Here is a 12,539-nt window from a genome sequence, read left to right as displayed (position 1 = left end):
ATGTATGGCAACTCGGCCGTATAATCAAAGGTGGTGACTATGCTGAGACGTAAGACGTCACGTAATCGTCGATCCTTAGAACCTAGGTACAAGCTCCTTTGAGATGAGTATCCTTACTGAGACGTTGGCTGGCGATGGACGGTACCCATTTTGGAAGCTGTCTAGGTGACCATGGCCTGTTACATTTGCCCTTGTTCCGTCATCGACCATCTTATACAATTGCTGTAACTTGCAGTGCTGGCACTGTATACGCAACGCTCATTTCCTTCACAATATTGGTCAACTCGGATTATGATAGACGGTAGTACCACCGGAAGGAATAATGATGGATGGGCGATTGCCGTGGTGATTTCTCAACTGCTTTTGAGCAGAATGGTAGTGGCGCGATCTGCAGAGGTGTTTGGTAAGTTTTGTACTGTTCTTGCCCTGTAATGAATTACTAGTTATGCTAACATGGGATGCAGATCATCTTCGAGCACGAGCAGATGCAGAATCGCTAACAGAGACGGTTTCCGGATTTACATCTGTCGGTACCAGCGACCTTGTCACAGAGTCTCTTCAACCAGCTGCGATAACCCGAACAGCCGCCAACACATCGCAAGATGTATCTCCCACTAACATCGGACAAGCGACTGATATTGGGACTATCGCTACAGATACCCTATCCTCAAATCAGGTGGCGGTCACTTCTGCCTTTACACCGCAAACTGTGGCAGCTTCACAAGATGCGACGGATATTCCTGAGCTTTCTGTCGGAGCAGATGGGACCTTATACTGGCAGCAACCTGCCTTAGTAGCTAGTCAACAGTCTGATGCGTCGGGAGCGGCAGAGACGAGCGTGGAGATGTCAAATGCTGCTCCTGTGACATCTCTCCCTGCCACACTTGCAGTTAAGTCCACGGCGAGCGTACAGCCAAGCGTGTGAGTTCAGACCCAAAGTGAAAAAAGGGTATGAAGGTTTGATACATATGGATGCAGTATTTCCGAGACAGCGAAAACACCCACAACTTCAGCCCCTCAAATTCGAACCACAGTAGTCATTGTTGCCACCGATCCCGACTCTGGTAATGAGACGTCTGCTGTGTCTATCTCGGATGTCCAACTGTCATACTCGGCTTCCCAGACCCTAGCAGATGGGGGCTCGTTGACTTTACAAGTTGCATCTAGAACCGTATTAAGCTCGGCAGTTTCTTCATCTTTGACCGGAATCACCAGTTCAGTTGCTTCCCGTTCTGCAATACTCGACTTTAGCGATGTCAGCATTACTTCAAGGACAGGAGCTATTGCAACTTCTTCTGGTAGTGCTTCGCATTTGGCATCGGCTTCAAATGTCAATAATGGTGGAGTGATCGCTGTTGAGGACGATGATGAGACTAGTATGGCATCGTTCAAATCGACGACGACGGCAGCCACAATAAAGACTTCTGCTTCGAATTACAAACTTACCGGGCCATCTTCAAGTAAGTAGCTACGTTATACCGAACAAACTTTGCTAATCCATACAATATAGCCTCAGCTGAATCGTCCGAATCCATAGATGAATCTTTAGTTTCAGCTTCCTCGAGCGCTACTACTCCCACGTCTGCTGATGACACGGTTTTTTCCTTACCATCCGACACCACTATCGTTTCTGATGGCGTCACCCTCACTGGCCAAGACGCTGTGGCTGCCCTTGCGGCTGAGAAAACTAGTACCGCGAGCGCCGCAGCGACGACGATGACAACTTCTGAGAGTAGTGGATTGAGTTCGATAGCGATTGTCGGTGAGTATGCTTCATTTATGGTTTCGGCAGCACAGGGATACCGATGAAACTTCTCCTTAGGTATTGTCGGAGGTGTTTTAGTGGCTCTCATCGTTATATATTTGATCTGGTACCAATGGGTTAGTTAATATTAATTTTCATAATCTACTGCCCTTGACTAACTCTCTGTGCGTACAGCGAAAGAAACGCGCTCGCAAAGCACTTGGTGAAGAGACTCCTGATGATCCTGACATCCCGGACGAGAAATATCCCGACCGCCTCACTCGGTCTTCGTTTGGCGCTGATGAGCCGATTACCCCTGCTTCTTACAAGCGTCGCAGGACCGATCATTACGATGATGATTACGATGCTACAATGTACGACCCCGAGACATACTATGATGACCGAATGACTAGAGCGCCGACAGATTATGAAGGGGAATACGATTATGATGGTGGCGGGAGAACGATCGCTGGCGATAAGATTGCCCCTGACGGGAGGACAGAGTATGGGTTGACACAGTATGGCGATGGTATGACGGCTGTCCTCGCAGACAGCATGGCCACTGGTGTCCTACCCACTTCGCGCACAGTGCAAACCGGCCAAGGTGATAATCCCTTTGTCCCGGTACCCCCTGTTCCACGATTGCCATCTGTGTACACCAGCCCGAAGAGCACCACAGTCCGCGTAGCGAACGACAACCTATCCCAAGCACCTGCTCATACACAGATGGCATACGACCGGGATACAGGATATGGTATGAGCATATATGACGCATACGGTGGTCCTGATTCAAGGCCCCAGACGCAGTTTTCGGAGCCAAGCACATCCAACCTTTTACCGTGGTTCAACAAAGGTTCACAGACTCCCGCTCCACCCGTCCCGCCGGTGCATTCTCAACACACAAACAACCAAGCGGCTGGTGGCCCTCACACGCTTCCTCAGCCGCCTCGGCCTAATGGGGAAAATGGACTAGGGGCCCAACAGATGATGGGTATGCCAATGCCATTGAAAATGCAGATGCAGATGCAAATGGATGAACATGAGCCGATGAGGGCGCCGCCGAGAGCTGTGATGGCACAGACACCGTTACCTGTTGGGGCTCCTATGAAGTTTGAGAGCGAGCTGGATAGAGCGCCGATACCCACCTTCCGCTGAAAGGTGTGTAAAAGGTGTATGTGTATTGTAGAATGTGGGAAATGGAACAGCCGTGAAAAGTAGGGCAGAAGCAGGCTGCGTTGCCTTTTTTTTTTTTCCTCTGATATGGCGATTCGGAGTTTTGGATTGACTGCTTCTTTTCATGATTGTGTATGATATAATCCGGGCCGTCTTTGGATTTGTGCATAAATGATCAAATTTGGTCTTCTTATGATGTACATGTTCAAACTCCGCTTGATTTTCCGTACATCTCTTCGGCACTTGTTTCGTCCTTATGTCGGATGATTTAGCATGACAGTGCAGCAGGCAGTACCCTGGCGCTCTGGAAGACGGAAGGAAAATGCCCTTCCATTGATCTTTTTTTTTCCGCCAAAGATCGATCCTTTCTTTTTACGCTCCGCTAACGATGGAGCGAAGGATTAGAGGCGTTATCTCATATCTGCGATGGAGCGGAATGATTTTTTTTTGACGAGCTCTTATAAAATGAGCTCTGACCGGTACAATCGGTACACGTAGAATCCGTGAATGGTCGTAAATCTAATTCAGAAATAGCACATTAATAGTTGATTCAGCTTCCGATCTCAAATATATCCAGCCCATCATGTCTGCCCACCGCAGCCCTTATCAAGCCCCTCCAGACTTGGAAGGATCCTTCAGATCCACCAACAGCACTCTTTTCCCTCCTATGCCCAATCTCTCACTGGATTATGATTCCAGTGCCGAACCTGATGGTTCTTCCCTACCCTTTCAGCATGCTCGACCAAGTTCCGGCGACCGGCACACGGCAGGTACTATCCCTACCTTTCCCCCAGTTCCTTCTCTTAGGCTTGCCCCTGGTGTCGGCAATTCCCCCAAGAGGGCGAACTATGCCCATTCTCGATCTTGGACGTTCCCTTCTACTTTCGCTCCTTCTTATGACACTCAATCGGGCAGAAATCCTGGGGATAGTGAGGGCCAGAGTTCCACACCCTTCTCCAAACCTGTCGACCCGACCGTCGGTCCCCAGAACCCCGATGGATCGATGCATATCGCGACCATCAATTATCAGCGACTGGCCGCTAATTTACAGGCGACGTTATTTGAGAAGATCATGGCCGCTACGTGGGAGGACGACGACGGGGCCGACAACGGCGGTAAGAGGGCACGCGCGAGCCATGGAGAAGACTTGGGAAAACGTGCAGAGGTATCAACTTTTTCCGCTAGAGACCGTGCTCTAGCGAACCTCGAATCACTTCACGAAGCCAATCGTTTCACTGCCGGAGGCTATAAGGATTACGAAGAGATCGTAACCGGTTCCCTGTGTGATTTAGCAGATGCAATAAGCGGCGTGGACGGTTTTACCGAAGAAACGAGTTTGTTGTCATTAACCCAAGGGTTGGAGGGATGTATGTTGCCTGAAAAGACGGATAGGGATACCACGTGAGTTGCCAATCGTTTTTTTTTACCAAGTATGAGTGGGATGAACAGCGCTGATAGACTAGGAATAAAGTACTCTAATGTGCGTCGAGACGGCGTACAATGACCTTGTCCAAAAATATTCTCGGCTCCAATTGGAGAATGCCCAACTCGAGCGTGCTGCACGGGAGTGGAGGCAAGCGCTGGATGATATGACCAGTTACAGTAACCTGCAATCACGCTGTATGAGCGGGCGTATCTCGAGAGAAGAATTCGAGTCGCAAAGATCCATGATTGGCCGGAGGATGAACAGCATGAGGAGAGATGCGTGATATGCCTGATGGCAGTTGTGAAAGGTGTTGGCCAAGCTTCAAAAAGATATCCGAAAAGTCGAGAAAACGTATGCTACAGTATTGTCAGTTGGAAATTAAAAGTATCAATCGTCGTTTTATGCCATATTCTTATGCCATAATGACCGTCATGAAACGATATGCTTCCCAATGAAGGCCCGAGATTGCGAATGGGGGGAATGGATGCATATGAAAAGCCAAAAACACCTACACAACTGATTAGCTATTCAAATCATAAACTTTTTAATGTACAAAACACACACCTAACAGCTCCATGCACTGCAACTACTACTTCTTCTTCTTCATCTGAGACCTCCTTCCTTGTCCTGTAAAAAGTTAACATGGTCAATTCACGCTTCATAGCAGACAACGCTCGGTACAGCAAAACAAGCACTCACCCTTCTTGGGAGGACCCTTGCCGAATCGCTTCTTCCTCGCAACCCTCACTATTCTCCTCTGCTCTATAGGATCCTCGAGCCATCCCAAACCCTTCCTCCTCGCCACTTCTTCAAATCCACGCTCCACGACCTCATCCTTCCTCAACATCGCCCCTTCATTCTGCCATTCAATGTTCTCATACAACACCTTGCCCTTCTTGGTCTTAATCACTGACGGGAGCTTTCTGCCGTCCCATCCAGCAAAAGGGTTCTCCGGGATGTTCTTGTTGAGAAGCGAGAGTTTAGGGAAGGGGTTTGTGAGCTGGGGGTAGTAGGAAGCGACGGTAGGACCTCGAAGACGTCGTCTGAGGTATTTTGTGCCCATACGAGCCGAGGTGGGGTTGGAGATGGTGTTGAATATGGGTGAGCGGAGGGAGGAGAGGAGGTTGTGGAGATTGGGCGGCATAGTGGGTGTTTTTTGTTGTTTTTGTATGGGATATGAGGATTTGGACAAATGCGCCGAACGACGAGCGACGAGCGACGAGCGAGACGACGACGGAACGGAAGAAAAACGCAAAATCCCACGTCATCAAGTCCCAGGGGGCTTCCCAACAACAATCACCAATGAACGAGTGCGGCAAGTTTGAGACAGCGCAGTATGGAACCCCCAATCATGACCCTCGGCCCTGCTGCCCAAGTCCTCCTGATCCTCATCCAGCTCGCGCACATCAAGCCCCTAACCTTCTTATGCCTCGCAAAATACCGCCACAAACGTACTGATTTCATCCATGCCCTCGTGAAACGCACCAGTTCCATGCGGCGTGCCAAGTAACTTTAGGTAGGAGAGGGATGAGTATAAGAGAGATGCATCTATATGTGCTACCAGGTATCTAGAATGGATGTGTATCAATCTTTAACAAATCTGTATCAGCATATAGAGTCCATATGACAAGCAAATAACTCACTACAGGGCAGCCCGTCATATCACCCTGCCCATCTTGATATGCATCACCGGAACCTCTTTCCCCGTCGTCCCCCTCTTCTCAAACTCGACCGGGTCCAAAACGTCCATCCCACAGTTCCCATAGAACCTCGTCTGATTCGCTCGCGCATCAAAATGGAAAAGCACATTGCCCTCTCCATATTTGTCCTTCAACAGAGAAACCGCATGCGCAAACATGGTTCGTCCGATACCCAGTCCGCGTAAATCAGGGTGGACAGCAAACTTGTGCAGTTGGACGTGCGTCAAGGACGGGGCGAGAAGCGGTGTGGGAGGAGAGGTGGCGGGTGAGAGTGGGCGGTACGGCTGGAGGGCGAGCGTCATGATGCCGATCGGCTCTTGTGCCGGGGCCGTGCCAGGGAGGTGATCGGGCGGGCGCTGGGTCTCTACTGGGGCGCAGAGATAGGCACCGAGGTGGATGGTCGCGGGAGCAAAGTCATAGGCGGGGTCGAGCTGCGAGCCCAGCGCAATGGACGGCCAGAGCACGAGGTGGCGGAGGGGCGCTGTCTGCTGCGGCGTGATCGCCGTGATCGCAACAGTCGGCGTGATGCTCGGGCCCATCGCTGGTATGCGCTGGATGTTTCGCTTTGTCTCGTACTTTATACAGACGCGTCAGTCACGTGACCAGATGATGTCAACCGACGCGTCGCGTAACATGGGTCCATCGATCTTGTTTCCACCAACATTTCCCAACTAGCTGTACGCTTCGAGGATCCGGGAAACACCAGCATGGAAGCCGACGAGCCGCCCAGGTACCCAGATATCCAGGGGTACTATCTCAGCAGAGAAATAGGCGGTGGAGGGTTCTCCAAGTAAGCCCCCCTCTCCGTCGAGGCGCCCCTGTCCTAATGATCTCAGGGTGTACCGAGCTGTGCACAGGCAAACAAGAGGGCTTGCGGCATGTAAAGTGATCAACCTTTACGTCAACCCCGCCTGGGGCCTTGGCACCCCCAACATCAAGGAGCTTCAAAAGGAAGTCCAGGTACACAAGGCCCTCAAAAACCCGTATATCCTCGAGTTCCTGCACCACGAAACAATAAAAATCGATAATCCCGATCATTATACGCCGGGACTGTATATGCTTCTCGAGCTGGCTGTTGGTGGAGATTTGTTTGACAAAATTGGTACGTATAATGCTTTGTCAGGGTTGACGAACCTGACGGTCGTTATCAGCACCGGACGTTGGCGTGCCCGAAGATCTTGCCAAGTTTTACTTTGCCCAGATGGTCGCTGGCGTGGTAAGTTTTCTTGTAAGGATACTCTAGCATCAACCAAATTAACTGCTCTGCTAGGAATTCATCCACGCCAAAGGTATCGCCCACCGAGACCTTAAACCCGAAAACCTCCTTCTTGCAGCGAACGGTAACCTCAAAATCACCGACTTTGGTCTCTGTGCCGTATTCAGACACAAGGGCAAGACGAGATTACTGAGCGGGAGATGCGGAAGCCTGCCTTATGTTGCACCCGAAGTAAGTCGTGAATCACTCGGTCAAGGCGTCTGTAAGACAAGCTTATAGAGCAAGAAAAGCTGACAAGACGAATAGCTTGGTGTGCCAGCAGGACAAGGGTATGCGGCAGAACCGGTTGACATTTGGGGAATGGGTGTTGTTCTCTACACCCTCCTCGTAGGTAGTACGTCCATCGCACTTGATTCATCGTCTTGATTCCCAAGTTGATGCTGAACCGGATATAGATACGCCATGGGATGAACCTTCGGAAAGTAGTCCTGAATTCTGCGCGTACAGAACGGGCGAGTTGTTCAATTATGATCCATGGACAAGAATACGCGGTCAGGCATTGGGTAATGTTCTTCCATCCAGATTGCCTCTAAAAGGTATCTCGTGAACTAACCATCTCCATGAAAATAGATATTCTAAAGGGCTTGTTGTGTATCGACCCCCAGCAAAGATTAACGATCCCTGGTATCAAACACCACCCATGGTGTATGACGTGCGTCTCTCTACCCTACTCTCTTCGGTCCAGCCTCAAAATAATAACTGCACTTGTGCTGATGAAATAAATCTGACTCTGTACTTTTCCCAAACCAGACAAAGTCAACTGCGTCGCGAGCAGCTTTCTGAAGCTCTTACCCAAGGTATCCGCCAAGAGGGTATGCTGGCGTATGCGGACCCCGTTTTCCGTTCAGGCGAATCTCAAGCCTACGCCGCTTCGTACGTCCCACCCGCCCAACCCCCCCTCAGAAGCAAATATGTGACTGACATTGCTCTTGTTTGGATGATACAGACGCGGAGCAAGGTTGGCCGGCGATACCGATTGGCTTAACAAGGAAGAATCGCAATTCATGCGCGGGACCGGAAACATTGTACGTTTCCTACATCACTCTCTTGTTCTCCTTTTCCTTTCTGCGATAGCAAGCTTACCACCTCTTAACCACTTGCACAGACGCAATCCGGTGATCTGATGACCATCACCACCCGGTTCTGGATGGCTCTCCCGCCCAACGAAGCATTCCAGATCCTCGCCGCTTTCTTGCAGTCTGATGTCGCTGATGCCAACGGTTCCGTCCGTGCTGTCGCCGCACCATCAGCACCAGGAGACTCGTTCCCTGGTTCTCACGGAACAGCAGGCGGAGGCGGCGGCGGCGGCGGCGGCGGCGGAGGGGGTGTGATCAAACTTCACAAGGCGGCGGGACATCAGTATGTGGAGGGCAAAGTACTTGTCTTGCCTAGCGATAGTTTGGCGGCCGAGGGCCAGAGTCTGGTGATCATGCAGAGGGCCAAGGGGTCGATCTTGCATTGGAGGGCATTGTGGTGGAGTGTGGTGAGAGCGAATGAGCTGCAGGATTATGTTATTCGAGGAGACATGTGAAAAAAGACATCAGCAGGTAATGAGTATTTCAGTGAAAAGCAGGACAGGGCCAGAGTCATGGGATAGATATATGGGAGTATTAATCACAACTTGATGCATAGATTATGGTCTTCCAATATATGCCTTAATTCTAACAATATGCGTCTCTTGAAACCCGTGTTTACTGTAAAAAGAATGAAGAAGAACCCGTATCGTCAGCACACGGATACAAAATAATTTTGAACGAGGAAGAAGAAGAAGAAAAAAAAGACTTACATAAACCTCGAGAACATACCTCTCCTCCTCCTTGAGCTCCTCCAAGTACTCTTCAGCCTCCTTCCTCTCCATACCACCTTCCCGAGTCAAACTGCCGACCAAAGCCTCGTAAACATCCGGCACAGGCCACGTAGGACCACAGAGGTAAAAGTACGCCGCGTCGCTACCCTTGCCCTTCAACAACCTGGCCAACATACTCTTGTCCTGAGACATCTTGTGCTGGATATAAGTCTTGCTGTCAGAGTCTCGAGAGAAGGCGAGACCGGCGTGGGAAATGATGCCAGAGGCGATGTAAGCTTCAATGTCCTCGCCGTAGAGGTACTCTTGGGATCGGTATCGGGAACCAAAGTAGTAGATGAGAGGACCGACTTCGATGCCTTGGGATCGTTGCCAAGCTCGGTGCTGCATGAAAGCTCGGAAGGGTGCGGCACTAAAGAGGTGAAAAAAAGAAAGAACTTGGTCAGCCACATACAATAAACACAATTTTTTTTTTGACGTGACGTACCCTGTACCGAGACCGGCCATGATGATGGGCTGCTTGTTGTCAGGAGGAAGCTTCATGACGGATGGCTTGATTGACACGGTAACCTTGTCTCCGGGCTTGAGAGCAGCCAAGTACCTAGTACATTGACCGAATCGAGGGGAGCCTATTAAAAAAAAAGCGTCAGTACAAAGACACTATTAGATGGACGAATTGACCCACCCTTGGAGTTGATCCAATCGACAGTCACAATCAACAACTCAACCTTGTCTCCAACCGCCTTTTGACTGCTCGCGATAGAGTAGTGCCTCGGCTTGATCTCGGGAATCAAACCAACAAGCTCTTCGATACCAGGTCTCGCACTCTTGAACATTTTCAAAACATCGGCAAAAGTGACGGTGATGTCCTCAGCCAATCGCTTGAACAACTCGGCACCTTCAGGAGCAGAGATGAACTTGAGTCGCATAGCTTCGGCCTTGGTGGTGGCAATCTTGCTGAGCGCAGCGTAAAACGCTTTGCCCGGTCGGCCAAAGAGATCAATGTTCTGCTGCAAGAGCTGGAAGACGGTTCGCGTCTCAAGAGTACCTTGCCTCGTAGGAGAGGGGAAAGTGACGACCGCGTCGGGATCGAGGCCGTACCACTCGCAAAACTCGCGCACCTCCTTCGTATCGTTCCAACCGTGAATACCGATAGCTTCACCAATCTCGTACTTGAGGCCGGTACCGGCAGTGTCGAGCTCGAGGTGGAAGACGTTTCGGTCATAAGTGGCAGGAGTGAGTCGACGGTTCTCGGAGACGGTAACGAGGAAGGTCTCTTCAGACATGGAAGGTCGGAGAGCGTTGATGCCAGGAAGACCTTGGGAAGCATCGGTGGTTGTAGCCTCGGGCACGGCGAAAGCCTCTCGGAAGAACAAGTGTCGCGCAGCGAGCTCCCAAGGACCGACAGACGAATTTTGCTCATCGTTGGCGGCGACCACACCGGCCAAACCAGGCAAAGCATCCCATTCCCACTTGCTCTTCACCTTTTCAGTCTTGCCCTCCTCAAGCTCGGGTACCTCCCATTCCTTGGCATCGATCTCGTTGAGCGCGGCCTGAGCGATCTCGACGTCGTCGCGAACGAGCTGGTGGTTGTGGAAAGCATCGAGGACCTTCCAGACACCAGGGGCGAGCTTCTGGGCACCAGTGTAGAGAAGGAGGAAAGCGACTTGCTCTTGAATGGGCGTGGTAGGGGAAGAAGAGAGGTAGAGAGAGAAGATGCGGAGGTTCTTGGACTTGATAGTCTGGATCTCGGAACGCGTAAACTTGACGGGAATCTCCTCCTCGGACCATGGAAGGGCGAGGACGACAATGGAACCCTCCTTGGCGACAGAGAAGACATCGGCAGACTTCAAGACGTTGGGGTCAGAGATCCAAGTGACGTCCGTGGGCTCCTCAACGCTGAGGGCAGCGCGAGAAGTACCAGCAGGTGCAAGAGAAAGAACGGACTTGACACCACGGGCGGAAGCTGAGCCAAACTGAGCGATGTGGGTAGAGAGAGAAGGAGAGGAGAGGAAGAGGTGCGCAAGGAGCTGAGGAAGAGGAGAAGCAGGAGCGGTGTAGAAGGAGACGACTTTGCCAGGCGTGGCAGTGGTAGACTGAGCGAGAGCAGATATGGACTCGACAGAAGTGGCAACAAGGGACTTGACGAGAGGCAACGCGACCTTGCTGGAACCAGAAGCGGCGTAGACGGAAGCAAGAACGATAGCCTTGAGAGCCTCGGCGTCGACCTTGGAAGCACCGACAACGTGGACAGTCTTGCGGTCGTTGGAAGTAAGAGCGGCGTAGAGGGCCTCAGGAGAGGGGCTCAAAGTGTTGAGCTCGACCAAACCGGCCGAGGCCGGAAGAGCGGCGGCGATAGAGGACGCGAGGTAACCGGCAGGAGCGACGTAAAGTTCGGAAGCAGACCCATTGTGGACGGTCAAGTCGTCGATAGCGGCAGATTGAGGAGCCGGGAAGGTGAAGGAGGTAGTCTCACGGCCGGTAAAAGTGCTCTCAACAACGTGGACAACCTTTTTGGGCTCGGCACCGTAAAGCTTGGAAGCGTTGTCGACGATTCGCTCGCCGGAAGAGAATACGACCTCCCAACCCTCAGGAAGAGAGGTAAGAGCCTTGACGGTACCAGGGGCGTAGAGGGCGTCGGCAAACTCGAGATCGTCGGTGGTAGAAGTAGTCGCGAGGTTGATGATCACGTCGCCCTCAATAGCCTCGAGGCTAGGGAGGAGGTACTGAAGAGTCTTAATGCTGGCAAAGACAGTGAACTTGCCTTGAGTCTTGCTGGCATAACCGGCAAGTTCGAGACCGGCACCCTCACGGGTCTGCAACTCGTGAACCTTCTTCTTGCCCAACCCGCCAAGTCTAGATCCGAAACCAACGAGCTCGGCATCGTCGTAAACCCAAACAGACTCGGAGTGCTTGACGGCCAGAGCCTCAAGACCATCGATGGCGGAGGCAAAGACGGCGGTACCAGGCTTGGTAGCGGCAACAGGAAGAGAAGAGGCGATCAAGTTGGTGTAGTAGCCATCGTCGGTAGGGAGCGGAACGGAGGAAGGAATGGAAGAGTCGACAAGGGCCTTTGCAAGCGCTGAAGGAGAGGCAGGCTTGGAATCCTTGTTGTTTTCGCCCACTGAGACAGCAGTGGAGGTGGCCGAGTAAGGAGTGGAAGCGCCGTCGGCGTCGAGGTTGAGGCCGGCGTCGACGTCTGCGGCGGCGAGGGCGGCCTTTTTGGCGGGGAGGCCGGGGGGAGAGGTGGCGCTGGAGGTGAGGGCGATGGGAGCCATTTTGCGAGAAAGAATTGCGGGGAGAGGGGCGGGAGTGGCCAACGGCGCGGGTTATTTATGGTGGAGTAAATTTCAGCAGATTACGATAACCGGCCAGTTATCTGGAAGAGTTTTCATCGGCCCGATGGCGTGCGCCGT

The 12,539-nt window shown here is 51.8% G+C and overlaps 6 protein-coding genes across 6 annotated transcripts; 3 read left to right on the top strand and 3 right to left on the bottom strand.

Moving 5' to 3' along the window:
* Positions 1-291: 291 nt before the first annotated feature.
* CNG04030 (conserved hypothetical protein) lies at positions 292-3,005 on the top strand (the record flags this gene model as incomplete). Its single annotated transcript, XM_572179.2, has 6 exons — positions 292-403; positions 465-921; positions 979-1,460; positions 1,511-1,762; positions 1,823-1,881; positions 1,940-3,005. The coding sequence occupies 6 exons, from the start codon at positions 292-294 to the stop codon at positions 2,897-2,899; spliced, it is 2,322 nt and encodes a 773-aa protein (XP_572179.1). The 3' UTR covers positions 2,900-3,005.
* Positions 3,006-3,314: 309 nt separating this feature from the next.
* Positions 3,315-5,517, bottom strand: CNG04020 (expressed protein). The gene is made up of 3 exons (XM_024657593.1): positions 5,043-5,517; positions 4,908-4,970; positions 3,315-4,851 (listed from the first exon to the last, which is right to left on the bottom strand). Exons 1-2 carry the CDS (start codon positions 5,485-5,487, stop codon positions 4,933-4,935), a joined length of 483 nt encoding a protein of 160 aa, XP_024513269.1. The 5' UTR covers positions 5,488-5,517; the 3' UTR covers positions 3,315-4,851; positions 4,908-4,932.
* CNG04025 (hypothetical protein) lies at positions 3,369-4,740 on the top strand. Its single transcript, XM_024658652.1, has 2 exons — positions 3,369-4,318; positions 4,389-4,740. Exons 1-2 carry the CDS (start codon positions 3,501-3,503, stop codon positions 4,624-4,626), a joined length of 1,056 nt encoding a protein of 351 aa, XP_024514571.1. The 5' UTR covers positions 3,369-3,500; the 3' UTR covers positions 4,627-4,740.
* Positions 5,518-5,656: 139 nt separating the features above from the next.
* Positions 5,657-6,667, bottom strand: CNG04010 (expressed protein). Its single transcript, XM_572130.2, has 2 exons — positions 5,987-6,667; positions 5,657-5,932 (listed from the first exon to the last, which is right to left on the bottom strand). Exon 1 carries the CDS (start codon positions 6,580-6,582, stop codon positions 6,001-6,003), a length of 582 nt encoding a protein of 193 aa, XP_572130.1. The 5' UTR covers positions 6,583-6,667; the 3' UTR covers positions 5,657-5,932; positions 5,987-6,000.
* A 28-nt stretch (positions 6,668-6,695) lies between these two features.
* On the top strand, positions 6,696-8,965 carry CNG04000 (hypothetical protein). Its single transcript, XM_572128.2, has 10 exons — positions 6,696-6,833; positions 6,880-7,145; positions 7,195-7,259; positions 7,314-7,490; positions 7,566-7,653; positions 7,715-7,822; positions 7,890-7,971; positions 8,070-8,192; positions 8,266-8,344; positions 8,425-8,965. Exons 1-10 carry the CDS (start codon positions 6,751-6,753, stop codon positions 8,848-8,850), a joined length of 1,497 nt encoding a protein of 498 aa, XP_572128.1. The 5' UTR covers positions 6,696-6,750; the 3' UTR covers positions 8,851-8,965.
* Positions 8,928-12,407, bottom strand: CNG03990 (sulfite reductase (NADPH), putative). The gene is made up of 4 exons (XM_572126.1): positions 9,809-12,407; positions 9,611-9,752; positions 9,106-9,535; positions 8,928-9,013 (listed from the first exon to the last, which is right to left on the bottom strand). The coding sequence occupies exons 1-4, from the start codon at positions 12,399-12,401 to the stop codon at positions 9,011-9,013; spliced, it is 3,168 nt and encodes a 1,055-aa protein (XP_572126.1). The 5' UTR covers positions 12,402-12,407; the 3' UTR covers positions 8,928-9,010.
* Positions 12,408-12,539: the final 132 nt, after the last annotated feature.

Source organism: Cryptococcus neoformans (assembly GCF_000091045.1).
Source record: "Cryptococcus neoformans var. neoformans JEC21 chromosome 7 sequence".
In the NCBI taxonomy this organism is placed as follows: Eukaryota; Fungi; Basidiomycota; class Tremellomycetes; order Tremellales; family Cryptococcaceae; genus Cryptococcus; species Cryptococcus deneoformans.
The sequence above is the reverse complement of the archived record's forward strand: the minus strand, read 5'-3'. Positions and strand labels throughout refer to the sequence as shown.